The sequence below is a fragment of the Oncorhynchus keta genome, unplaced genomic scaffold (assembly GCF_023373465.1).
Source record: "Oncorhynchus keta strain PuntledgeMale-10-30-2019 unplaced genomic scaffold, Oket_V2 Un_contig_13591_pilon_pilon, whole genome shotgun sequence".
Classification (NCBI taxonomy): Eukaryota; Metazoa; Chordata; class Actinopteri; order Salmoniformes; family Salmonidae; genus Oncorhynchus; species Oncorhynchus keta.
In genome coordinates, this window is record NW_026278281.1 from 14,815 (window position 1) to 40,197 (window position 25,383).

At 45.9% G+C, this 25,383-nt stretch overlaps 1 protein-coding gene across 1 annotated transcript in view; it reads left to right on the top strand.

Moving 5' to 3' along the window:
- LOC127918178 (dedicator of cytokinesis protein 1-like) overlaps positions 1-25,383 on the top strand; it is a 66,083-nt gene that overhangs the window by 12,398 nt on the left and 28,302 nt on the right. Inside the window, exons 2-3 of the mRNA XM_052501450.1 lie at positions 3,939-4,045; positions 24,242-24,369. Of these exons, the coding sequence (XP_052357410.1) occupies positions 24,268-24,369 (102 nt within the window). The 5' untranslated portion in view covers positions 3,939-4,045; positions 24,242-24,267. The remainder of the gene's footprint in view (positions 1-3,938; positions 4,046-24,241; positions 24,370-25,383) is intronic.

Below are 25,383 nucleotides of genomic sequence, written 5' to 3' on the forward strand. Positions count from 1 at the left end.
AACCTGGCTGAGGAGAAGAGAGGGATGAATTGAGGCCATGCTGAGAATGTTTCATCCCTTGCCAAACACTTGTCTCCAACGGGGCAGCAAGCAGAACTTCAGTACCCGTCCTCTAGCGAAGGAGACACCCCCTCATCCCATGAATGCGTTTTCCTCAGAGAACATTTTCCTCAAAGGATATATTGCATACAAAATACGGTCAATTCAATGTCCATGTTGTTAACAGGATGTAGTTCTATGTAATACCCATGTTGTTAACATGATGTAGTTCTATGTAATACCCATGTTGTTAACATGATGTAGTTCTATGTAATACCCATGTTAACATGATGTAGTTATATGTAATACCCATGTTGTTAACATGATGTAGTTGTGTTCTATGTAATACCCATGTTGTTAACATGATGTAGTTCTATGTAATACCCATGTTGTTAACATGATGTAGTTCTATGTAATACCCATGTTGTTAACATGATGTAGTTCTATGTAATACCCATGTTGTTAACATGATGTAGTTCTATGTAATACCCATGTTGTTAACATGATGTGGTTCTATGTAATACCCATGTTGTTAACATGATGTAGTTATATGTAATACCCATGTTGTTAACATGATGTAGTTATATGTAATACCCATGTTGTTAACATGATGTAGTTGTGTTCTATGTAATACCCATGTTGTTAACATGATGTAGTTGTGTTCTATGTAATACCCATGTTGTTAACATGATGTAGTTGTGTTCTATGTAATACCCATGTTGTTAACATGATGTAGTTGTGTTCTATGTAATACCCATGTTGTTAACATGATGTAGTTCTATGTAATACCCATGTTGTTAACATGATGTAGTTCTATGTAATACCCATGTTGTTAACATGATGTAGTTCTATGTAATACCCATGTTGTTAACATGATGTAGTTGTGTTCTATGTAATACCCATGTTGTTAACATGATGTAGTTGTGTTCTATGTAATACCCATGTTGTTAACATGATGTAGTTGTGTTCTATGTAATACCCATGTTGTTAACATGATGTAGTTGTGTTCTATGTAATACCCATGTTGTTAACATGATGTAGTTGTGTTCTATGTAATACCCATGTTGTTAACATGATGTAGTTCTATGTAATACCCATGTTGTTAACATGATGTAGTTCTATGTAATACCCATGTTGTTAACATGATGTAGTTCTATGTAATACCCATGTTGTTAACATGATGTAGTTATATGTAATACCCATGTTGTTAACATGATGTAGTTCTATGTAATACCCATGTTGTTAACATGATGTAGTTCTATGTAATACCCATGTTGTTAACATGATGTAGTTCTATGTAATACCCATGTTGTTAACATGATGTAGTTGTGTTCTATGTAATACCCATGTTGTTAACATGATGTAGTTCTATGTAATACCCATGTTGTTAACATGATGTAGTTCTATGTAATACCCATGTTGTTAACATGATGTAGTTCTATGTAATACCCATGTTGTTAACATGATGTAGTTCTATGTAATACCCATGTTGTTAACATGATGTAGTTCTATGTAATACCCATGTTGTTAACATGATGTGGTTCTATGTAATACCCATGTTGTTAACATGATGTGGTTCTATGTAATACCCATGTTGTTAACATGATGTGGTTCTATGTAATACCCATGTTGTTAACATGATGTGGTTCTATGTAATACCCATGTTGTTAACATGATGTAGTTGTGTTCTATGTAATACCCATGTTGTTAACATGATGTGGTTCTATGTAATACCCATGTTGTTAACATGATGTGGTTCTATGTAATACCCATGTTGTTAACATGATGTGGTTCTATGTAATACCCATGTTGTTAACATGATGTAGTTCTATGTAATACCCATGTTGTTAACATGATGTGGTTCTATGTAATACCCATGTTGTTAACATGATGTGGTTCTATGTAATACCCATGTTGTTAACATGATGTGGTTCTATGTAATACCCATGTTGTTAACATGATGTGGTTCTATGTAATACCCATGTTGTTAACATGATGTGGTTCTATGTAATACCCATGTTGTTAACATGATGTGGTTCTATGTAATACCCATGTTGTTAACATGATGTGGTTCTATGTAATACCCATGTTGTTAACATGATGTGGTTCTATGTAATACCCATGTTGTTAACATGATGTGGTTCTATGTAATACCCATGTTGTTAACATGATGTGGTTCTATGTAATACCCATGTTGTTAACATGATGTGGTTCTATGTAATACCCATGTTGTTAACATGATGTGGTTCTATGTAATACCCATGTTGTTAACATGATGTGGTTCTATGTAATACCCATGTTGTTAACATGATGTGGTTCTATGTAATACCCATGTTGTTAACATGATGTGGTTCTATGTAATACCCATGTTGTTAACATGATGTGGTTCTATGTAATACCCGTGGGTTAGTCATGTCAGTATACTGTCGTCACACACATACAACATGGGTTGAAGGCTGTATACAGGGAACTGTTGGTAGCCTGTAACAGTCTCTGTCATGTTCAACAACTATGTTGCTCACTCACTATGACACAGCAGCTAAATAGTTTACATTCCACCTCACTGAACCAACTACCTGGAACTAAGGCTGCCACCAACTCAGTGGAGACGTTCACCATCTGACATGGACATTGGATTCAATGAATGACTACAGCCTCTGAGCTCATATAAAACTCTGCTCCTATCGGACCTTTCTGCTGTTTGTCTTTACAGTAAACTGTTCAGAGTTCATTCTGCTGTTTGTCTTTACAGTAAACTGTTCACAGAGTTCATTCTGTTGTTTGTCTTTACAGTAAACTGTTCACAGAGTTCATTCTGTTGTTTGTCTTTACAGTAAACTGTTCACAGAGTTTATTCTGTTGTTTGTCTTTACAGTAAACTGTTCAGAGTTCATTCTGTTTGTCTTTACAGTAAACTGTTCAGAGTTCATTCTGTTGTTTTGTCTTTACAGTAAACTGTTCAGAGTTCATTCTGTTGTTTGTCTTTACAGTAAACTGTTCACAGAGTTCATTCTGCTGTTTGTCTTTACAGTAAACTGTTCACAGAGTTCATTCTGTTGTTTGTCTTTACAGTAAACTGTTCACAGAGTTTATTCTGTTGTTTGTCTTTACAGTAAACTGTTCACAGAGTTTATTCTGTTGTTTGTCTTTACAGTAAACTGTTCAGAGTTCATTCTGTTGTTTGTCTTTACAGTAAACTGTTCAGAGTTCATTCTGTTGTTTGTCTTTACAGTAAACTGTTCAGAGTTCATTCTGTTTGTCTTTACAGTAAACTGTTCAGAGTTCATGCTGTTTGTCTTTACAGTAAACTGTTCAGAGTTCATTCTGTTTGTCTTTACAGTAAACTGTTCAGAGTTCATGCTGTTTGTCTTTACAGTAAACTGTTCAGAGTTCATGCTGTTTGTCTTTACAGTAAACTGTTCAGAGTTCATGCTGTTTGTCTTTACAGTAAACTGTTCAGAGTTCATGCTGTTTGTCTTTACAGTAAACTGTTCAGAGTTCATTCTGCTGTTTGTCTTTACAGTAAACTGTTCAGAGTTCATTCTGTTTGTCTTTACAGTAAACTGTTCAGAGTTCATGCTGTTTGTCTTTACAGTAAACTGTTCAGAGTTCATGCTGTTTGTCTTTACAGTAAACTGTTCACAGAGTTTATTCTGTTGTTTGTCTTTACAGTAAACTGTTCAGAGTTCATTCTGTTTGTCTTTACAGTAAACTGTTCAGAGTTCATTCTGTTGTTTTGTCTTTACAGTAAACTGTTCAGAGTTCATGCTGTTTGTCTTTACAGTAAACTGTTCAGAGTTCATTCTGTTTGTCTTTACAGTAAACTGTTCAGAGTTCATTCTGCTGTTTGTCTTTACAGTAAACTGTTCAGAGTTCATTCTGTTGTTTTGTCTTTACAGTAAACTGTTCACAGAGTTCATTCTGAAGGTTCCTCTGGGTCGTCTGGTCAAACAGAAGCTAAACTGCCTCATCGACATCGTCCACAGTGATCTGTTCACACAGCATGGTAAGAACTACACCACTCAGCATCTTTGCCAGCCCTACTCACAGAGCGCCAAACAGCCCCACTCACAGAGCTCCAAACAGCCAAGCCTTGAAGCCCCGCACGCCAAGCCCCGCATGCCAAGCCCCGCATGCCAAGCCCCACACACGATGAAACCCCAACACGCCCGTCTCCAGTGTGCCTTGTTAAGGTGTAACAGGGTTATGTCAGGGTGGTGCTACAGTCAGTCCTGTTGTCTCTGTGTCAGAGAAGACCCCACCACACTAATCTATCTTATCTATTCTAGATCATTCTGTCAGCTTGATAGTCTCTCTCCGTCTCTTCCCCTCTCTCCGTATCTCTCTTCCCCTCTCTCCGTATCTCTCTTCCCCTCTCTCCGTATCTCTTCCCCTCTCTCCGTATCTCTCTTCCCCTCTCTCCGTATCTCTCTTCCCCTCTCTCCGTATCTCTCTTCCCCTCTCTCCGTATCTCTCCGTATCTTCCCCTAAGTTCACAGAGTTCTCTCCGTATCTCTCTCTCTTCCCCTCTCTCTGTATCTCTCTTCCCCTCTCTCCGTATCCCTCTCTCCGTATCTCTCTTCCCCTCTCTCCGTATCTCTCTTCCCCTCTCTCCGTATCTCTCTTCCCCTCTCTCCGTATCTCTCTCCCCCTCTCTCCGTATCTCTCTCCCCTCTCTCCGTATCTCTCTTCCCCTCTCTCCGTATCTCTCTTCCCCTCTCTCCGTATCTCTCCCCCTCTCTCCGTATCTCTCTTCCCCTCTCTCCGTATCTCTCTTCCCCTCTCTCCGTATCTCTCTTCCCCTCTCTCCGTATCTCTCTTCCCCTCTCTCCGTATCTCTCTTCCCCTCTCTCCGTATCTCTCTTCCCCTCTCTCCGTATCTCTCTTCCCTCTCTCCGTATCTCTCTTCCCCTCTCTCCGTATCTCTCTTCTCCATCTCTCTCTCTCCATCTCTCCCCCTCTCTCTTAGCTCTCTTCTCCATCTCTCTCTCTCCATCTCTCCCCTCTCTCCGTATGTCTCCATCTCTCCCCCTCTCCATCTCTCCCATCTCTCCCCTCTCTCCGTATGTCTCCATCTCTCCCCCTCTCTCCGTATGTCTCCATCTCTCCCCCTCTCTCCGTATGTCTCCATCTCTCCCCCTCTCTCCGTATGTCTCCATCTCTCCCCCTCTCTCCGTATGTCTCCCATCTCTTCCCCTCTCTCTCCGTATGTCTCCATCTCCCCCACTCTCCGTATGTCTCCATCTCTCCCCCTCTCTCCGTATGTCTCCATCTCTCCCCCTCTCTCCGTATGTCTCCATCTCTCCCCCTCTCTCCGTATGTCTCCATCTCTCCCCCTCTCTCCGTATGTCTCCATCTCTCCCCTCTCTCCGTATGTCTCCATCTCTCCCCTCTCTCCGTATGTCTCCATCTCTCCCCCTCTCTCCGTATGTCTCCATCTCTCCCCCTCTCTCCGTATGTCTCCATCTCTCCCCTCTCTCCGTATGTCTCCATCTCTCCCCCTCTCTCCGTATGTCTCCATCTCTTCCCCTCTCTCCGTATGTCTCCATCTCATCCCCTCTCTCCGTATGTCTCCATCTCTCCCCTCTCTCCGTATGTCTCCATCTCTCCCCCTCTCTCCGTATTTCTCCATCTCTTCCCCCCTCTCTCCGTATGTCTCCATCTCTCCCCCTCTCTCCGTATGTCTCCATCTCTCCCCCCTCTCTCCGTATGTCTCCATCTCTCCCCCTCTCTCCGTATGTCTCCATCTCTCCCCCTCTCTCCGTATGTCTCCATCTCTCCCCCCCTCTCTCCGTATGTCTCCATCTCTCCACCTCTCTCCGTATGTCTCCATCTCTCCCCCCTCTCTCCGTATGTCTCCATCTCTCCCCCCTCTCTCCGTATGTCTCCATCTGTCCCACCTCTGTCAGCCACCATGTGTCAGTTGAACATGGCAGGTAGTTGAGGAAGGTGTCCGTGTAGTTCTGTAATGTACCATGTCAGGCTGCTCTGTGTGAGAGGGGAGGATTTAAACCTTCCTGCCAAGCAGCCCTGAAGGTAATGGATGTTGACCAGAGAGGCTGGTCCTCCATACAGCCTACTGTGGCACACGCTAGCCCTGCGTTAGTGTCTGTGTGTGGGGTTAGTGTCTGTGTGTGGGGTTAGTGTCTGTGTGTGGGGTTAGTGTCTGTGTGTGGGGTTAGTGTCTGTGTGTGGGGTTAGTGTCTGTGTGTGGGGTTAGTGTCTGTGTGTGGGGTTAGTGTCTGTGTGTGGGGTTAGTGTCTGTGTGTGGGGTTAGTGTCTGTGTGTGGGGTTAGTGTCTGTGTTTGGGGTTAGTGTCTGTGTGTGGGGTTAGCCCAATACACACATAGCCCAATACACGCACACAGCCCAATACACACACAGCCCAATACATGCTAGATGGATGAGGACAGACACACGGACTGGTCTAATGGAGATGGATGAGGACAGAGACACCGACTGATCTAATGTAAATGGATGAGGACAGACACACTGACTGGTCTAATGTAGATGGATGAGGACAGACACACTGACTGGTCTAATGTAGATGGATGAGGACAGACCCACTGACTGGTCTAATGTAGATGGATGAGGACAGACCCACTGACTGGTCTAATGTAGATGGATGAGGACAGACCCACTGACTGGTCTAATGTAGATGGATGAGGACAGACCCACTGACTGGTCTAATGTAGATGGATGAGGACAGACCCACTGACTGGTCTAATGTAGATGGATGAGGACAGACCCACTGACTGGTCTAATGTAGATGGATGAGGACAGACCCACTGTCTGCCCAGTGCACTGGTCTAATGTAGATGGATGAGGACAGGCCCACTGTCTGCCCAATGCACTGGTCTAATGTAGATGGATGAGGACAGACCCACTGTCTGCCCAATGCACTGGTCTAATGTAGATGGATGAGGACAGACCCACTGTCTGCCCAATGCACTGGTCTAATGTAGATGGATGAGGACAGACCCACTGTCTGCCCAATGCACTGGTCTAATGTAGATGGATGAGGACAGACCCACTGACTGGTCTAATGTAGATGGATGAGGACAGACCCACTGACTGGTCTAATGTAGATGGATGAGGACAGACCCACTGTCTGCCCAGTGCACTGGTCTAATGTAGATGGATGAGGACAGGCCCACTGTCTGCCCAATGCACTGGTCTAATGTAGATGGATGAGGACAGACCCACTGACTGGTCTAATGTAGATGGATGAGGACAGACCCACTGACTGGTCTAATCTAGATGGATGAGGACAGACCCACTGACTGGTCTAATGTAGATGGATGAGGACAGACCCACTGACTGGTCTAATGTAGATGGATGAGGACAGACCCACTGACTGGTCTAATGTAGATGGATGAGGGAAACAACAGCTGGTTCTTTCTATGGGAACTTTCTCTTTGTGCTTTCCACTGACCTCTAAACCAATTAGAAATGACAGGAAATGACACCATGAAACAGGCCTCCAGCTTCGACTTCAAGGGAGAGCGGACTTGGTTTCCAATGGATACACAACAACACATCTAGGAGTATCAGGTTTATTCCCCCATTATAACCCTACATCTAGGAGTATCAGGGTTATTCCCCCATTATAACCCTACATCTAGGAGTATCAGGATTATTCCCCCATTATAACCCTACATCTAGGAGTATCAGGTTTATTCCCCCATTATAACCCTACATCTAGGAGTATCAGGTTTATTCCCCCATTATAACCCTACATCTAGGAGTATCAGGTTTATTCCCCATTATAACCCTACATCTAGGAGTATCAGGTTTATTCCCCATTATTACATCTAGGAGTATCAGGTTTATTCCCCATTATAACCCTACATCTAGGAGTATCAGGTTTATTCCCCATTATAACCCTACATCTAGGAGTATCAGGTTTATTCCCCATTATAACCCTACATCTAGGAGTATCAGGTTTTATTCCCCCATTATAACCCTACATCTAGGAGTATCAGGTTTATTTATTATAACCCCATCATTATCAGGTTTATTCCCCATTATAACATCTCAGGAGGTTTATTCCCCCATTATATCAGGGTTTTATTCCCCCATTATAACCCTACATCTAGGAGTATCAGGTTTATTCATTATAACCCCATTATAACCCATTATAACATCTAGGAGTATCAGGTTTATTCCCCCATTATAACCCTACATCTAGGAGTATATTCCCCCATTATAACCCTACATCTAGGAGTATCAGGTTTATTCCCCATTATAACCCTACATCTAGGAGTATCAGGTTTATTCCCCATTATAACCCTACATCTAGGTATCAGGTTTATTCCCCATTATAACCCTACATCTAGGAGTATCAGAGTATCAGGTTTATTCCCCCATCTAGGAGTATCAGGTTTATTCCCCATTATAACCCTACATCTAGAGTATCAGGTTTATTCCCCATTATAACCCTACATCTAGGAGTATCAGGTTTATTCCCCATTATAACCCTACATCTAGGAGTATCAGGTTTATTCCCCCATTATAACCCTACATCTAGGAGTATCAGGTTTATTCCCCATTATAACCCTACATCTAGGAGTATCAGGTTTATTCCCCCATTATAACCCTACATCTAGGAGTATCAGGTTTATTCCCCCATTATAACCCTACATCTAGGAGTATCAGGTTTATTCCCCCATTATAACCCTACATCTAGGAGTATCAGGTTTATTCCCCCATTATAACCCTACATCTAGGAGTATCAGGTTTATTCATTATAACCCTACATCTAGGAGTATCAGGTTTATTCCCCCATTATAACCCTACATCTAGGAGTATCAGGTTTATTCCCCATTATAACCCTACATCTAGGAGTATCAGGTTTATTCCCCCATTATAACCCTACATCTAGGAGTATCAGGTTTATTCCCCCATTATAACCCTACATCTAGGAGTATCTAGGTATCAGGTTTATTCCATTATAACCCCCATTATAACATCCAGGTTTACATTATCTAGTATCAGGTTTATTCCCCATTATAAGGTTTATTCCCCATTATAACCCTACATCTAGGAGTATCAGGTTTATTCCCCCATTATAACCCTACAGGAGTATCAGGTTTATTCCCCATTATAACCCTACATCTAGGAGTATCAGGGTTTATTCCCCCATTATAACCCTACATCTAGGGAGTATCAGGTTTATTCCCCATTATAACCCTACATCTAGGAGTATCAGGTTTATTCCCCCATTATAACCCTACATCTAGGAGTATCAGGTTTATTCCCCCATTATAACCCTACATCTAGGAGTATCAGGTTTATTAACCCCCCAGGTTTATTATAACCCTACATCTAGGAGTATCTCAGGTTTATTCCCCCATTATAACCCTACATCCATTCCCTATTATAACCCTACATCCATGTCCCCATTATAAACCCATCTGTCCCTATTATAAACCCTAGGAGTATCAGGTTTATTCCCCATTATCCATCTAGGAGTATTATAAACCCATGTCCCTATTATAAACCCATGTCCCTATTATAAACCCATGTCCCTATTATAAACCCACGTCCCTATTCTAAACCCACGTCCCTATTCTAAACCCATGTCCCTATTCTAACCCCATGTCCCTATTCTAACCCCATGTCCCTATTCTAACCCCATGTCCCTATTATAAACCCATTATAAACCCACGTCCCTATTATAACCCCATGTCCCCATTATAACCCCATGTCCCCATTATAACCCCATGTCCCCATTATAACCCCATGTCCCCATTATAAGCAAGCCCATGTCCCTATTATAACCCCATGTCCCTATTATAACCCCATGTCCCCATTATAAGCCCATGTCCCCATTATAAGCCCATGTCCCTATTATAACCCCATGTCCCTATTATAAACCCATGTCCCTATTATAAACCCATGTCCCTATTATAAACCCACGTCCCTATTATAAACCCACGTCCCTATTATAAACCCACGTCCCTATTATAAACCCATTATAAACCCATGTCCCTATTATAAACCCATTATAAACCCATGTCCCTATTATAAACCCGTTCGAACAATATTCCCCCTCTAGTCTAATATGGACCAACCCTCTAGTCTAATATGGACCATCCCTCTAGTCTAATATGGACCAACCCTCTAGTCTAATATGGACCAACCCTCTAGTCTAATATGGACCAACCCTCTAGTCTTATATGGGACAACCCTCTAGTCTAATATGGGACAACCCTCTAGTCTAATATGGGCCAACCCTCTAGTCTAATATCGGCCATCCCTCTAGTCTAATATGGACCAACCCTCTGGTCTAATATGGGCCAACCCTCTAGTCTAATATGGACCAACCCTCTAGTCTAATATGGACCAACCCTCTAGTCTAATATGGACCAACCCTCTGGTCTAATATGGGCCAACCCTCTGGTCTAATATGGGCCAACCCTCTAGTCTAATATGGGCCAACCCTCTAGTCTAATATGGGCCAACCCTCTAGTCTAATATATTAAACCCTAGTGAATATGGACCAACCCTCTGGTCTAATATGGACCAACCCTCTAGTCTAATATGGACCAACCCTCTAGTCTAATATGGACCAACCCTCTAGTCTTATATGGGACAACCCTCTAGTCTAATATGGGACAACCCTCTAGTCTAATATGGGCCAACCCTCTAGTCTAATATGGCCATCCCTCTAGTCTAATATGGACCAACCCTCTGGTCTAATATGGGCCAACCCTCTAGTCTAATATGGACCAACCCTCTAGTCTAATATGGACCAACCCTCTAGTCTAATATGGACCAACCCTCTGGTCTAATATGGGCCAACCCTCTGGTCTAATATGGGCCAACCCTCTAGTCTAATATGGGCCAACCCTCTAGTCTAATATGGGCCAACCCTCTAGTCTAATATATTAAACCCTAGTGAATATGGACCAACCCTCTGGTCTAATATGGACCAACCCTCTGGTCTAATATGGGCCAACCCTCTGGTCTAATATGGGCCAACCCTCTAGTCTAATATGGGCCAACCTTCTAGTCTAATATATTAAACCCTAGTGAATATGGACCAACCCTCTGGTCTAATATGGACCAACCTTCTAGTCTAGTATGGGCCAACCTTCTAGTCTAATATATTAAACCCTAGTGAATATGGACCAACCCTCTGGTCTAATATGGGCCAACCCTCTAGTCTAATATGGGCCAACCTTCTAGTCTAATATATTAAACCCTAGTGAATATGGACCAACCCTCTGGTCTAATATGGGCCAACCTTCTAGTCTAGTATCTCAAACCCTAGTGAATATGGACCAACCCTCTTGTCTCGTCTATTGAACCTTAGCCAGCCACTCCAACAATGTGGACCAACCCTTTGGTCTAGTCTAGTGAACCTTAGCCAGCCACTCCAACAATGTGGACCAACCCTCTGGTCTAATGTGGACCAACCCTCTGGTCTAATATGGACCAACCCTCTGGTCTAGTCTATTGAACCTTAGCCAGCCACTCCAACAATGTGGACCAACCCTCTAGTCTATTGAACCTTAGCCAGCCAGTCCAACAATGTGGACCAACCCTCTGGTCTAATGTGGACCAACCCTCTGGTCTAATATGGACCAACCCTCTAGTCTAATATATCAAACCCTCGTGAATATGGACCAACCCTCTGGTCTCGTCTATTGAACCTTAGCCAGCCACTCCAACAATGTGGACCAACCCTCTAGTGTATTGAACCTTAGCCAGCCACTCCAACAATGTGGACCAACCCTCTAGTCTAGTGAACCTTAGCCAGCCACTGCAACAATGTGGACCAACCCTCTAGTGTATTGAACCTTAGCCAGCCACTGCAACAATGTGGACCAACCCTCTAGTGTATTGAACCTTAGCCAGCCACTCCAACAATGTGGACCAACCCTCTAGTGTATTGAACCTTAGCCAGCCACTCCAACAATGTGGATGGCCTGTCATTTCTGAAGTGCTTCTGTGTTTGTATCCCACGCAAACAGATTACTTAGTGCTGTTCATCTAGCTGTGTGGGAGGACAAGAAAGCTTGTCTCTTGTATGTGTGTGTGAGAGGGCGTTTGTGTGTGTGTGTGTGTGTGTGTGAGAGGGCGTGTGTGTGTGTGTGTGTGTGTGTGTGTGTGTGTGTGTGTGTGTGTGTGTGTGTGTGTGTGTGTGTGTGTGTGTGTGTGTGTGTGTGTGTGTGTGAGAGAGAGGATGTGTGTGTGTGTGTGTGTGTGGGAGAGAGAGGATGTGTGTGTGTGTGTGTGTGTGTGTGTGTGTGTGTGTGAAAGAGAGAGGGTAAGTGAGTGTGTGAAAGAGAGAGGGTAAGTGAGTGTGTGAGAGAGAGAGAGTGTGTGTGTGTGTGTGTGTGTGTGTGTGTGTGTGTGTGTGTGTGTGTGTGTGTGTGTGTGTGTGTGTGTGTGTGTGTGTGTGTGTGTGTGTGTGTGTGAAAGAGAGAGGGTAAGTGAGTGTGTGAAAGAGAGAGGGTAAGTGAGTGTGTGAAAGAGAGAGGGTAAGTGAGTGTGTGAAAGAGAGAGGGTAAGTGAGTGTGTGTGTGTGTGTGTGTGTGTGTGTGTGTGTGTGTGTGTGTGTGTGTGTGTGTGTGTGTGTGTGTGTGTGTGTGTGTGTGTTTCCCATGGAGAGGGTGAGTGTGTGTGTGTGTGAGAGAGGGTGTGTGTGTGTGTTTCTCATGGAGAGGGTGAGTGTGTGTGTGTGTGTGAGAGGACGTGTGTGTGTGTGAGAGAGAGGATGAGTGTGTGTGTGTGAGAGAGGATGAGTGTGTGTGTGTGAGAGAGGGTGAGTGTGTGTGTTTCCCATGGAGAGGGGGAGTGTGTGTGTGTGTGTGAGAGAGTGTGTGTGTGTGTGTGTGTGTGTGTTTCCCATGGAGAGGGGGAGTGGAGGGAATTTCAGCACTGGAAAGACGAGGTATTAAACACTGTAGACAATGAGCCAGAGTCCCTCAGATGGGAGATTTGTTTTGGTGTTTCAGCATCAGGATGATTACTCAACGGGTGTCCCCTAACAGCACACAGCTTAGCGTTCTGTCCCGTACACCACAGATCGCACCACAATGTCAATCAATCAAATGTATTTATAAAGCTCTTCTTACATCAGCTGATATCTCAAAGTGCTGTACAGAAACCCAGCCTAAAACCCCAAACAGCAAGCAATGCAGGTGGTCCTTCTGTAGCACAGTTGGTAGAGCATGGCGCTTGTAATGCCAGGGTAGTGGGTTCGATTCCCGGGACCACCCATACGTAGAATGTATGCACACATGACTGTAAGTCGCTTTGGATAAAAGCGTCTGCTAAATGGCATATATTATTATTATATTAGGTGTAGAAGCACGGTGGCTAGGAAAAACTCCCTAGAAAGGCCAGAACTCTAGGAAGAAGAAACCAGAGAGGAACCAGGCTAGGAAAAACTCCCTAGAAAGGTCAAACCTAGGAAGAAACCTAGAGAGGAACCAGGCTAGGAAAAGCTCCCTAGAAAGGCCAAAACCTAGGAAGAAGAAACCTAGAGAGGAACCAGGCTAGGAAAACTCCCTAGAAAGGCCAGAACTCTAGGAAGAAGAAACCTAGAGAGGAACCAGGCTAGGAAAAAACTCCCTAGAAAGGTCAGAACCTAGGAAGAAACCTAGAGAGGAACCAGGCTAGGAAAAGCTCCCTAGAAAGGTCAGAACCTAGGAAGAAACCTAGAGAGGAACCAGGCTAGGAAAAACTCCCTAGAAAGGCCAGAATCTAGGAAGAAGAAACCTAGAGAGGAACCAGGCTAGGAAAAACTCCCTAGAAAGGCCAGATCCTAGGAAGAAACCTAGAGAGGAACCAGGCTAGAAAAACTCCCTAGAAAGGCCAGAACCTAGGAAGAAGAAATTCAGAGAGAAAGGCCAGGAAAAACCTAGAAAGGAAGAAGAAACCTAGAGAGGAACCAGGCTAGGAAAAACTCCCTAGAAAGGCCAGAACTCTAGGAAGAAACCTAGAGAGGAACCAGGCAACTAACAGACAACCGATGGAGAAGTAGAAGCATTAATTTCAAACTATTTACAAAGTGTCACCCCACCAGCGTTTCGTGTTGTCCATGATATCAATATTATAGTTTAACCATGTTCTGAGGCTGTACAGTGTTTGTTTACCACTATATTGTTTAGAAACAAATGAGTGAAACAAGCGGTTGATCTTCAAGGTGTTCCTGGTGGATCACCAAACATTTCTGGAGGAAAGACACAAAGACTTGTGATCCTCATATTTAATTCATTCAGAGGCCCTGTTGGTGGTGGGTGCACTTGATTCAGAGGCCCTGTTGGTGGTGGGTGCACTTGATTCAGAGGCCCTGTTGGTGGTGGGTGCACTTGATTCAGAGGCCCTGTTGGTGGTGGGTGCACTTGATTCAGAAGCCCTGTTGGTGGTGGGTGCACTTGATTCAGAAGCCCTGTTGGTGGTGGGTGCACTTGATTCAGAAGCCCTGTTGGTGGTGGGTGCACTTGATTCAGAAGCCCTGTTGGTGGTGGGTGCACTTGATTCAGAAGCCCTGTTGGTGGTGGGTGCACTTGATTCAGAAGCCCTGTTGGTGGTGGGTGCACTTGATTCAGAAGCCCTGTGCACCAAAACGTATGAGTGAGTTTATATGCGGTGCTGTTAACACTATATTTTATAATATATATATAATATATTTTATTCAACACTTTTACAAACATAAAACACACTTCTCCCTACTTCCTGTCGCGTTGTTGCAGTGAAATGAGGTGCCAAGTGCATCAAATAACTATAAGCGGTTTTGTTATTGTTTTTATATCGAGGAATATTTCACTCTGCAAGTGATGCAATAACTGATAATGTATTAGACCTATAGTCAATATGCTGTGATAATGTATTAGACCAGACCTATAGTCTATATAATCTGTGATAATGTATTAGATCAGACCTATAGTCAATATGCTGTGATAATGTATTAGACCAGACCTATAGTCAATATGCTGTGATAATGTATTAGACCAGACATATAGTCAATATGCTGTGATAATGTATTAGACCAGACATATAGTCAATATGCTGTGATAATGTATTAGACCAGACCTATAGTCAATATGCTGTGATAATGTATTAGATCAGACCTATAGTCAATATGCTGTGATAATGTATTAGACCAGACCTATAGTCAATATGCTGTGATAATGTATTAGACCAGACCTATAGTCAATATGCTGTGATAATGTATTAGACCAGACATATAGTCAATATGCTGTGATAATGTATTAGACCAGACATATAGTCAATATGCTGTGATAATGTATTAGACCAGACATATAGTCAATATGCTGTGATAATGTATTAGACCAGACCTATAGTCAATATGCTGTGATAATGTATTAGTCCAGACATATAGTCAATATGCTGTGATAATGTATTAGACCAGACATGTAGTCAATAGGCTGTGATAATGTATTAGACCAGACCTATAGTCAATATGCTGTGATAATGTATTAGACAAGACATAGTCAATATGCTGTGATAATGTATTCGACCAGACATGTAGTCAATATCCTGTGATAATGTATTAGACCAGACATGTAGTCAATATACTGTGATAATGTATTCGACCAGACCTATAGTCAATATGCTGTGATAATGTATTAGACCAGACATATAGTCAATATGCTGTGATAATGTATTAGACCAGACATGTAGTCAATATACTGTGATAATGTATTCGACCAGACCTATAGTCAATATGCTGTGATAATGTATTAGACCAGACCTATAGTCAATATGTTGTGATAATGTATTAGACCAGACATATAGTCAATATGCTGTGATAATGTATTAGACCTATAGTCAATATGCTGTGATAATGTATTAGACCAGACCTATAGTCAATATGTTGTGATAATGTATTAGACCAGACCTATAGTCAATATGTTGTGATAATGTATTAGACCAGACATGTAGTCAATATGCTGTGATAATGTATTAGACCAGACATATAGTCAATATGCTGTGATAATGTATTAGATCAGACATATAGTCAATATGCTGTGATAATGTATTAGACCAGACATATAGTCAATATGCTGTGGTAATGTATTAGATCAGACCTATAGTCAATATGCTGTGATAATGTATTAGACCAGACCTATAGTCAATATGCTGTGATAATGTATTAGACCAGACATATAGTCAATATGCTGTGATAATGTATTAGACCAGACCTATAGTCAATATGCTGTGATAATGTATTAGATCAGACATATAGTCAATATGCTGTGATAATGTATTAGACCAGACCTATAGTCAATATGCTGTGATAATGTATTAGACCAGACCTATAGTCAATATGCTGTGATAATGTATTAGACCAGACATATAGTCAATATGCTGTGATAATGTATTAGACCAGACCTATAGTCAATATGCTGTGATAATGTATTAGACCAGACCTATAGTCAATATGCTGTGATAATGTATTAGACCAGACATATAGTCAATATACTGTGATAATGTATTCGACCAGACCTATAGTCAATATGCTGTGATAATGTATTAGACCAGACCTATAGTCAATAAGCTGTGATAATGTATTAGACCTACTGTAGTTACCTCATTCCTACACAAATGGTTTCATTAGGATAATGCTGGATATACCTCGGCTTCATTTCTGACTGTGATCAGATAAAGTTGGTGACCACTGGGTTAGACAGGTGAACTTACGTCGAGACATTCTTCCCTCTATCCTCCTCTTCTCCCTGACCCATGTCCCTCTATCCTCCTCTTCTCCCTGACCCATGTCCCTCTATCCTCCTCTTCTCCCTGACCCATGTCCCTCTATCCTCCTCTTCTCCCTGACCCATGTCCCTCTATCCTCCTCTTCTCCCTGACCCATGTCCCTCTATCCTCCTCTTCTACCTGACCCATGTCCCTCTATCCTCCTCTTCTACCTGACCCATGTCCCTCTATCCTCCTCTTCTCCCTGACCCATGTCCCTCTATCCTCCTCTTCTCCCTGACCCATGTCCCTCTATCCTCCTCTTCTACCTGACCCATGTCCCTCTATCCTCCTCTTCTCCCTGACCCATGTCCCTCCATCCTCCTCTTCTCCCTGACCCATGTCCCTCCATCCTCCTCTTCTCCCTGACCCATGTCCCTCTATCCTCCTCTTCTCCCAGACCCATGTCCCTCTATCCTCCTCTTCTCCCTGACCCATGTCCCTCCATCCTCCTCTTCTCCCAGACCCATGTCCCTCCATCCTCCTCTTTTCCCTGACCCATGTCCCTCTATCCTCCTCTTCTCCCTGACCCATGTCCCTCCATCCTCCTCTTCTCCCAGACCCATGTCCCTCTATCCTCCTCTTCTCCCTGACCCATGTCCCTCTATCCTCCTCTTCTCCCTGACCCATGTCCCTCTATCCTCCCTTCTCCCTGACCCATGTCCCTCTATCCTCCTCTTCTCCCTGACCCATGTCCCTCTATCCTCCTCTTCTACCTGACCCATGTCCCTCTATCCTCCTCTTCTCCCTGACCCATGTCCCTCTATCCTCCTCTTCTCCCTGACCCATGTCCCTCTATCCTCCTCTTCTCCCTGACCCATGTCCCTCTATCCTCCTCTTCTCCCTGACCCATGTCCCTCCATCCTCCTCTTCTCCCTGACCCATGTCCCTCTATCCTCCTCTTCTCCCAGACCCATGTCCCTCTATCCTCCTCTTCTCCCTGACCCATGTCCCTCCATCCTCCTCTTCTCCCAGACCCATGTCCCTCTATCCTCCTCTTTCCCTGACCCATGTCCCTCTATCCTCCTCTTCTCCCTGACCCATGTCCCTCCATCCTCCTCTTCTACCTGACCCATGTCCCTCTATCCTCCTCTTCTCCCTGACCCATGTCCCTCTATCCTCCTCTTCTCCCTGACCCATGTCCCTCTATCCTCCTCTTCTCCCTGACCCATGTCCCTCTATCCTCCTCTTCTCCCTGACCCATGTCCCTCTATCCTCCTCTTCTCCCTGACCCATGTCCCTCTATCCTCCTCTTCTCCCTGACCCATGTCCCTCTATCCTCCTCTTCTCCCAGACCCATGTCCCTCTATCCTCCTCTTCTCCCTGACCCATGTCCCTCTATCCTCCTCTTCTCCCTGACCCATGTCCCTCTATCCTCCTCTTCTCCCTGACCCATGTCCCTCTATCCTCCTCTTCTCCCAGACCCATGTCCCTCCATCCTCCTCTTCTACCTGACCCATGTCCCTCTATCCTCCTCTTCTCCCTGACCCATGTCCCTCCATCCTCCTCTTCTCCCTGACCCATGTCCCTCCATCCTCCTCTTCTCCCTGACCCATGTCCCTCTATCCTCCTCTTCTCCCTGACCCATGTCCCTCTATCCTCCTCTTCTCCCTGACCCATGTCCCTCTATCCTCCTCTTCTACCTGACCCATGTCCCTCCATCCTCCTCTTCTCCCAGACCCATGTCCCTCTATCCTCCTCTTCTCCCAGACCCATGTCCCTCCATCCTCCTCTTCTCCCAGACCCATGTCCCTCTATCCTCCTCTTCTTCCTGACCCATGTCCCTCTATCCTCCTCTTCTCCCTGACCCATGTCCCTCTATCCTCCTCTTCTCCCTGACCCATGTCCCTCCATCCTCCTCTTCTCCCAGACCCATGTCCCTCCATCCTCCTCTTCTACCTGACCCATGTCCCTCTATCCTCCTCTTCTCCCAGACCCATGTCCCTCCATCCTCCTCTTCTCCCTGACCCATGTCCCTCTATCCTCCTCTTCTCCCTGACCCATGTCCCTCTATCCTCCTCTTCTCCCAGACCCATGTCCCTCTATCCTCCTCTTCTCCCTGACCCATGTCCCTCTATCCTCCTCTTCTCCCTGACCCATGTCCCTCTATCCTCCTCTTCTCCCTGACCCATGTCCCTCTATCCTCCTCTTCTCCCTGACCCATGTCCCTCTATCCTCCTCTTCTCCCTGACCCATGTCCCTCTATCCTCCTCTTCTCCCTGACCCATGTCCCTCTATCCTCCTCTTCTCCCTGACCCATGTCCCTCTATCCTCCTCTTCTCCCTGACCCATGTCCCTCTATCCTCCTCTTCTCCCTGACCCATGTCCCTCTATCCTCCTCTTCTCCCTGACCCATGTCCCTCTATCCTCCTCTTCTCCCTGACCCATGTCGCTCTATCCTCCTCTTCTCCCTGACCCATGTCCCTCTATCCTCCTCTTCTCCCAGACCCATGTCCCTCTATCCTCCTCTTCTCCCTGACCCATGTCCCTCTATCCTCCTCTTCTCCCTGACCCATGTCCCTCTATCCTCCTCTTCTCCCTGACCCATGTCCCTCTATCCTTCTCTTCTCCCAGACCCATTTCCCTCTATCCTCCTCTTCTCCCAGACCCATGTCCCTCTATCCTCCTCTTCTCCCAGACCCATGTCCCTCTATCCTCCTCTTCTACCTGACCCATTTCCCTCTATCCTCCTCCTCTTCTACCTGACCCATGTCCCATCATCCTCCTCTTCTACCTGACCCATGTCCCTCTATCCTCCTTCTCCCTGACCCATGTCCCTCTATCCTCCTCTTCTTCCTGACCCATGTCCCTCTATCCTCCTCCTCTTCTACCTGACCCATGTCCCTCCATCCTCCTCTTCTTCCTGACCCATGTCCCTCCATCCTCCTCTTCTCCCTGACCCATGTCCCTCTATCCTCCTCTTCTTCCTGACCCATGTCCCATCATCCTCCTCTTCTACCTGACCCATGTCCCTCTATCCTCCTTCTCCCTGACCCATGTCCCTCTATCCTCCTCTTCTCCCAGACCCATGTCCCTCCATCCTCCTCTTCTCCCTGACCCATGTCCCTCTATCCTCCTCTTCTCCCTGACCCATGTCCCTCCATCCTCCTCTTCTCCCTGACCCATGTCCCTCCATCCTCCTCTTCTTCCTGACCCATGTCCCTCCATCCTCCTCTTCTCCCTGACCCATGTCCCTCTATCCACCTCTTCTTCCTGACCCATGTCCCATCATCCTCCTCTTCTCCCTGACCCATGTCCCTCCATCCTCCTCTTCTTCCTGACCCATGTCCCTCCATCCTCCTCTTCTCCCTGACCCATGTCCCTCTATCCTCCTCTTCTTCCTGACCCATGTCCCATCATCCTCCTCTTCTACCTGACCCATGTCCCTCTATCCTCCTCTTCTCCCTGACCCTTGTCCCTCTATCCTCCTCTTCTCCCTTACCCATGTCCCTCCATCCTCCTCTTCTCCCTGACCCATGTCCCTCCATCCCTCACCTGACCCATGTCCCTCTATCCTCCTCTTCTACCTGACCCATGTCCCTCCATCCTCCTCTTCTACCTGACCCATGTCCCTCCATCCTCCTCTTCTACCTGACCCATGTCCCTCTATCCTCCTCTTCTACCTGACCCATGTCCCTCTATCCTCCTCTTCTCCCTGACCCATGTCCCTCTATCCTCCTCTTCTACCTGACCCATGTCCCTCCATCCTCCTCTTCTACCTGACCCATGTCCCTCTATCCTCCTCTTCTCCCTGACCCATGTCCCTCTATCCTCCTCTTCTCCCTGACCCATGTCCCTCTATCCTCCTCTTCTACCTGACCCATGTCCCTCTATCCTCCTCTTCTCCCTGACCCATGTCCCTCTCTATCCTCCTCTTCTTCCTGACCCATGTCCCTCCATCCTCCTCTTCTCCCTGACCCATGTCCCTCCATCCTCCTCTTCTCCCAGACCCATGTCCCTCCATCCTCCTCTTCTCCCAGACCCATGTCCCTCCATCCTCCTCTTCTCCCAGACCCATGTCCCTCCATCCTCCTCTTCTCCCTGACCCATGTCCCTCCATCCTCCTCTTCTCCCTGACCCATGTCCCTCCATCCTCCTCTTCTCCCTGACCCATGTCCCTCTATTCCTCCATCCTCTCTCTCTATATTTGATCCCCAGGAAGGGCTGTTCTCTATCCTTCTCACTGTTGGTCCCTCAGGCCCCTAGCTTTCATTTTATCCACACGGCACTACCTCTAGATTGGAATTTCTGGGTTTAATAACATATGTTAATTTATCATTGAACGCTTCAGGTAACTCTCTCTCTCTCTCTCTCTCTCGCTCTTTCTCCTTCTCTCTCTCTCCCTCTCTCTCTCTCTCTCTCTCTCTCTCTCTTCTCCCTGGATTCTCCTCTCTCTCTCTCTCTCTCTCTCTCGCTCCTCTCGCTCCTCTCTCTCTCCCTCTCGCTCTCTGTCTCGCTCCTCCCTCTCTCCCTCTCACTCCCTCTCTCTCTCTCTTGCTCTCTCCCGCTCTCTGTATTTCTCTTTCAATTTAATGGCTTTCTTGGCATGGGAAACGTGTTTACGTTGCCAAAGCAAGTGAAGTAGATAATAAACAAAAGTGAAATAATCAATAAAAAATGTACAGTAAATATTACAAAAAGTTCCAAAAGAATAAAGACTTATTATTTATTATTTTAATCTAAGGGGTTTAGGCCAGGTCACTTTAGTACTTTATGGATAAATGGGTGGATGGATGGGTGGGTAGATGGATGGATGGGTAGATGGATGGATGGATGGGTAGATGGATGGATGGATGGGTAGGTGGATGGGTAGATGGATGGATGGATGGGTAGGTGGATGGGTAGATGTATGGATGGGTAGATGGATGGATGGATGGATGGATGGATGGATGGATGGATGGATGGATGGGTAGGATGGATGGGTGGGTAGATGGATGGGATGGATGGATGGATGGGGATGGATGGGTGGAGATGGATGGGTAGATGGATGGGTAGATGGATGGGGGATGGGTAGATGGATGGGTGGATGGATGGATGGATGGGTAGATGGATGGATGGATGGATGGATGGGTAGGTGGATGGGTGGATGGATGGGTGGATGGATGGATGGGTAGATGGATGGATGGATGGATGGGTAGATGGATGGATGGGTAGATGGATGGATGGGTAGATGGATGGATGGGTAGATGGATGGATGGATGGATGGGTAGATGGATGGGTAGATGGATGGATGGATGGATGGGTATGGATGGGTAGATGGATGGATGGGTAGATGGATGGATGGTTGGGTAGATGGATGCCTGGGTAGTAGATGGATGTAGTTGGATGGATGGGTAGGTGGATGGATGGATGGGTAGGTAGATCTGGGTAGTTGGATGGATGGGTAGGTGGATGGGTTGGATGGGTAGGTGGATGGTTGGTTGGGTAGTTGGATGGGTATGGATGGTTGGTTGGTTGGGTAGTTGGATGGGTAGATGGATGGATGGTTGGTTGGGTAGTTGGATGGGTAGGTGGATGGATGGTTGGGGTTGGATGGGTAGTTGGATGGATGGGTAGGTGGATGATGGTAGGGTAGTTGGATGGGTATGGATGGATGGATGGGTAGGTGGATGGATGGGTAGATGGATGGATGGTAGGGTAGTTGGATGGATGGGTAGGTAGATCTGTAGTTGGATGGATGGATCTGTAGTTGGATGGATGGATGGGTAGATGGATGGATGGGTAGGTAGGTTCTGTAGTTGGATGGATGGGTAGGTGGATGGTTGGTTGGTTGGTTGGGTAGTTGGATGGGTAGATGGATGGATGGTTGGTTGGGTAGTTGGATGGGTAGGTGGATGGTTGGTTGGTTGGGTAGTTGGATGGATGGGTGGATGGTGGATGATGGTAGGGTAGTTGGATGGGTAGATGGATGGATGGTTGGATGGTATGGATGGATGGGTTGGGTAGTTGGATGGGTAGTTGGATGGATGGTTGGTTGTAGTTGGATGGGTAGATGGATGGATGGATGGGTAGATGGATGGATGGATGGATGGATCTGTAGTTGGATGGATGGGTAGGTGGATGGTTGGTTGGTTGGTTGGGTAGTTGGATGGGTAGATGGGGATGGATGGTTGGTTGGGTATTTGGATGGATGGGATGGATGGGTTGGTTGGTTAGGGTAGTTGGATGGGTAGATGGATGGTTGGTTGGTGGGTAGTTGGTGGATGGGTTGGATGATGGTGGTGGATGGGTAGATGGATGGATGGATGGATGGGGTATGGTTGGATGGGTGTGGATGGTAGATGGATGGTTGGTGGATGGGTAGTGGATGGTATGGATGGGTAGATGGATGGATGGATGGGTAGGTATGGATGGATGGGTAGATGGATGGATGGGGTGGATGGGTTGGATGGGTAGATGGATGGAGATGGATGGATGGATGGATGGGTAGGTAGATGGGTAGGTTGGATTGGGTAGTGGATGGATGGATGGATGGATGGATGGATGGATGGGTAGGTAGATGGGTAGTTGGATGGATGGGTAGTTGGATGGGTAGATGGGTAGATGGATGGTAGATGGATGGATGGATGGGTAGATGGATGGATGGGTAGATGGATGGTATGGTTGGTTGGTAGATGGATGGATGGGTAGTTGGATGGGTAGATGGATGGTTGGTTGGTTGGGTAGTTGGATGGGGAGATGGATGGATGGTTGGGTAGGTGGATGGGTAGATGGATGGATGGTTGGTATGGGTAGTTGGATGGGTAGATGGATGGTTGGTTGGTTGGGTAGTTGGATGGGTAGATGGATGGATGGTTGGGTAGTTGGATGGATGGGGTAGATGGATGGTAGATGGATTGGTTGGTTGGGTAGTTGGATGGGTAGATGGATGGTTGGTTGGGTAGGTGGATGGGTAGATGGATGGTTGGTTGGTTGGGTAGTTGGATGGGGTGGATGGATGGTAGATGGTTGGTTGGGTAGGTGGATGGGTAGATGGATGGTTGGTTGGTTGGGTAGGTGGATGGGTAGGTGGATGGGTAGATGGTTGGTTGGTTGGATGGTAGATGGATGGTTGGTTGGATGGGTAGATGGATGGGTAGATGGATGGTTGGTTGGTTGGTTGGTTGGGTGGATGGGTAGATGGATGGTTGGTTGGGTAGGTGGATGGGTAGATGGATGGTTGGTTGGTTGGTTGGGTAGGTGGATGGGTAGATGGATGGTTGGTTGGTTGGGTAGTGGATGGGTAGATGGATGGTTGGTTGGTTGGGTAGGTGGATGGGTAGATGGATGGTTGGTTGGGTAGTTGGATGGGTAGATGGATGGTTGGTTGGTGGATGGGTAGTTGGATGGGTAGATGGATGGATGGATGGGTAGTTGGATGGGTAGATGGATGGTTGGTTGGTTGGGTAGTTGGATGGGTAGATGGATGGTTGGTTGGTTGGGTAGTTGGATGGGTAGATTGATTGGTATTGTATGTTTCCTGCAGACTGCCGGGAGATCCTGCTTCCTCTGATGACAGAACAGCTGAAGTTTCATCTAGAGAACCAGGAGGAACTGGAGGCCTGCTGTCAGCTGCTGAGTAACATACTAGAGGTCCTCTACAGGAAGGATGTGGTGAGGAACACACACACACACACACACACACACACACACAGCTACTACTGTCAGCTGCTGAGTAACATACTAGAGGTCCTCTACAGGAAGGATGTGGTGAGGAACACCACACACACACACACACACACACACACACACACACACACACAGCTACTACTGTCAGCTGCTGAGTAACATACTAGAGGTCCTCTACAGGAAGGATGTGGTGAGGAACACACACACACACACACACACAGCTACTACTGCCAGCTGCTGAGTAACATACGAGAGGTCCTCTACAGGAAGGATGTGGTGAGGAACACACACACACACACACACACACACACACACACACACACACACACACACACACACACACACACACACACACACACACAGATACTGCTGTCAGCTGCTGAGTAACATACTAGAGGTCCTCTACAGGAAGGATGTGGTGAGGAAACACACACACACACACACACACTACCTCTGTTCTATAGTGTGTCCTATAGTCAGACCCCTCTGTTCTATAGTGTCCCCTATATTCAGACCCCTCTGTTCTATAGTGTGTCCTATATTCAGACCCCTCTGTTCTATAGTGTGTCCTATATTCAGACCCCTCTGTTCTATAGTGTGTCCTATATTCAGACCCCTCTGTTCTATAGTGTCCCTATATTCAGACCCCTCTGTTCTATAGTGTGTCCTATATTCAGACCCCTCTGTTCTATAGTGTGTCCTATATTCAGACCCCTCTGTTCTATAGTGTCCCCTATATTCAGACCCCTCTGTTCTATAGTGTGTCCTATATTCAGACCCCTCTGTTCTATAGTGTCCCCTATATTCAGACCCCTCTTTTCTATAGTGTGTCCTATATTCAGACCCTCTGTTCTATAGTGTCCCCTATATTCAGACCCCTCTGTTCTATAGTGTCCCCTATATTCAGACCCCTCTGTTCTATAGTGTGTCCTATATTCAGACCCCTCTGTTCTATAGTGTGTCCTATATTCAGACCGCTCTGTTCTATAGTGTGTCCTA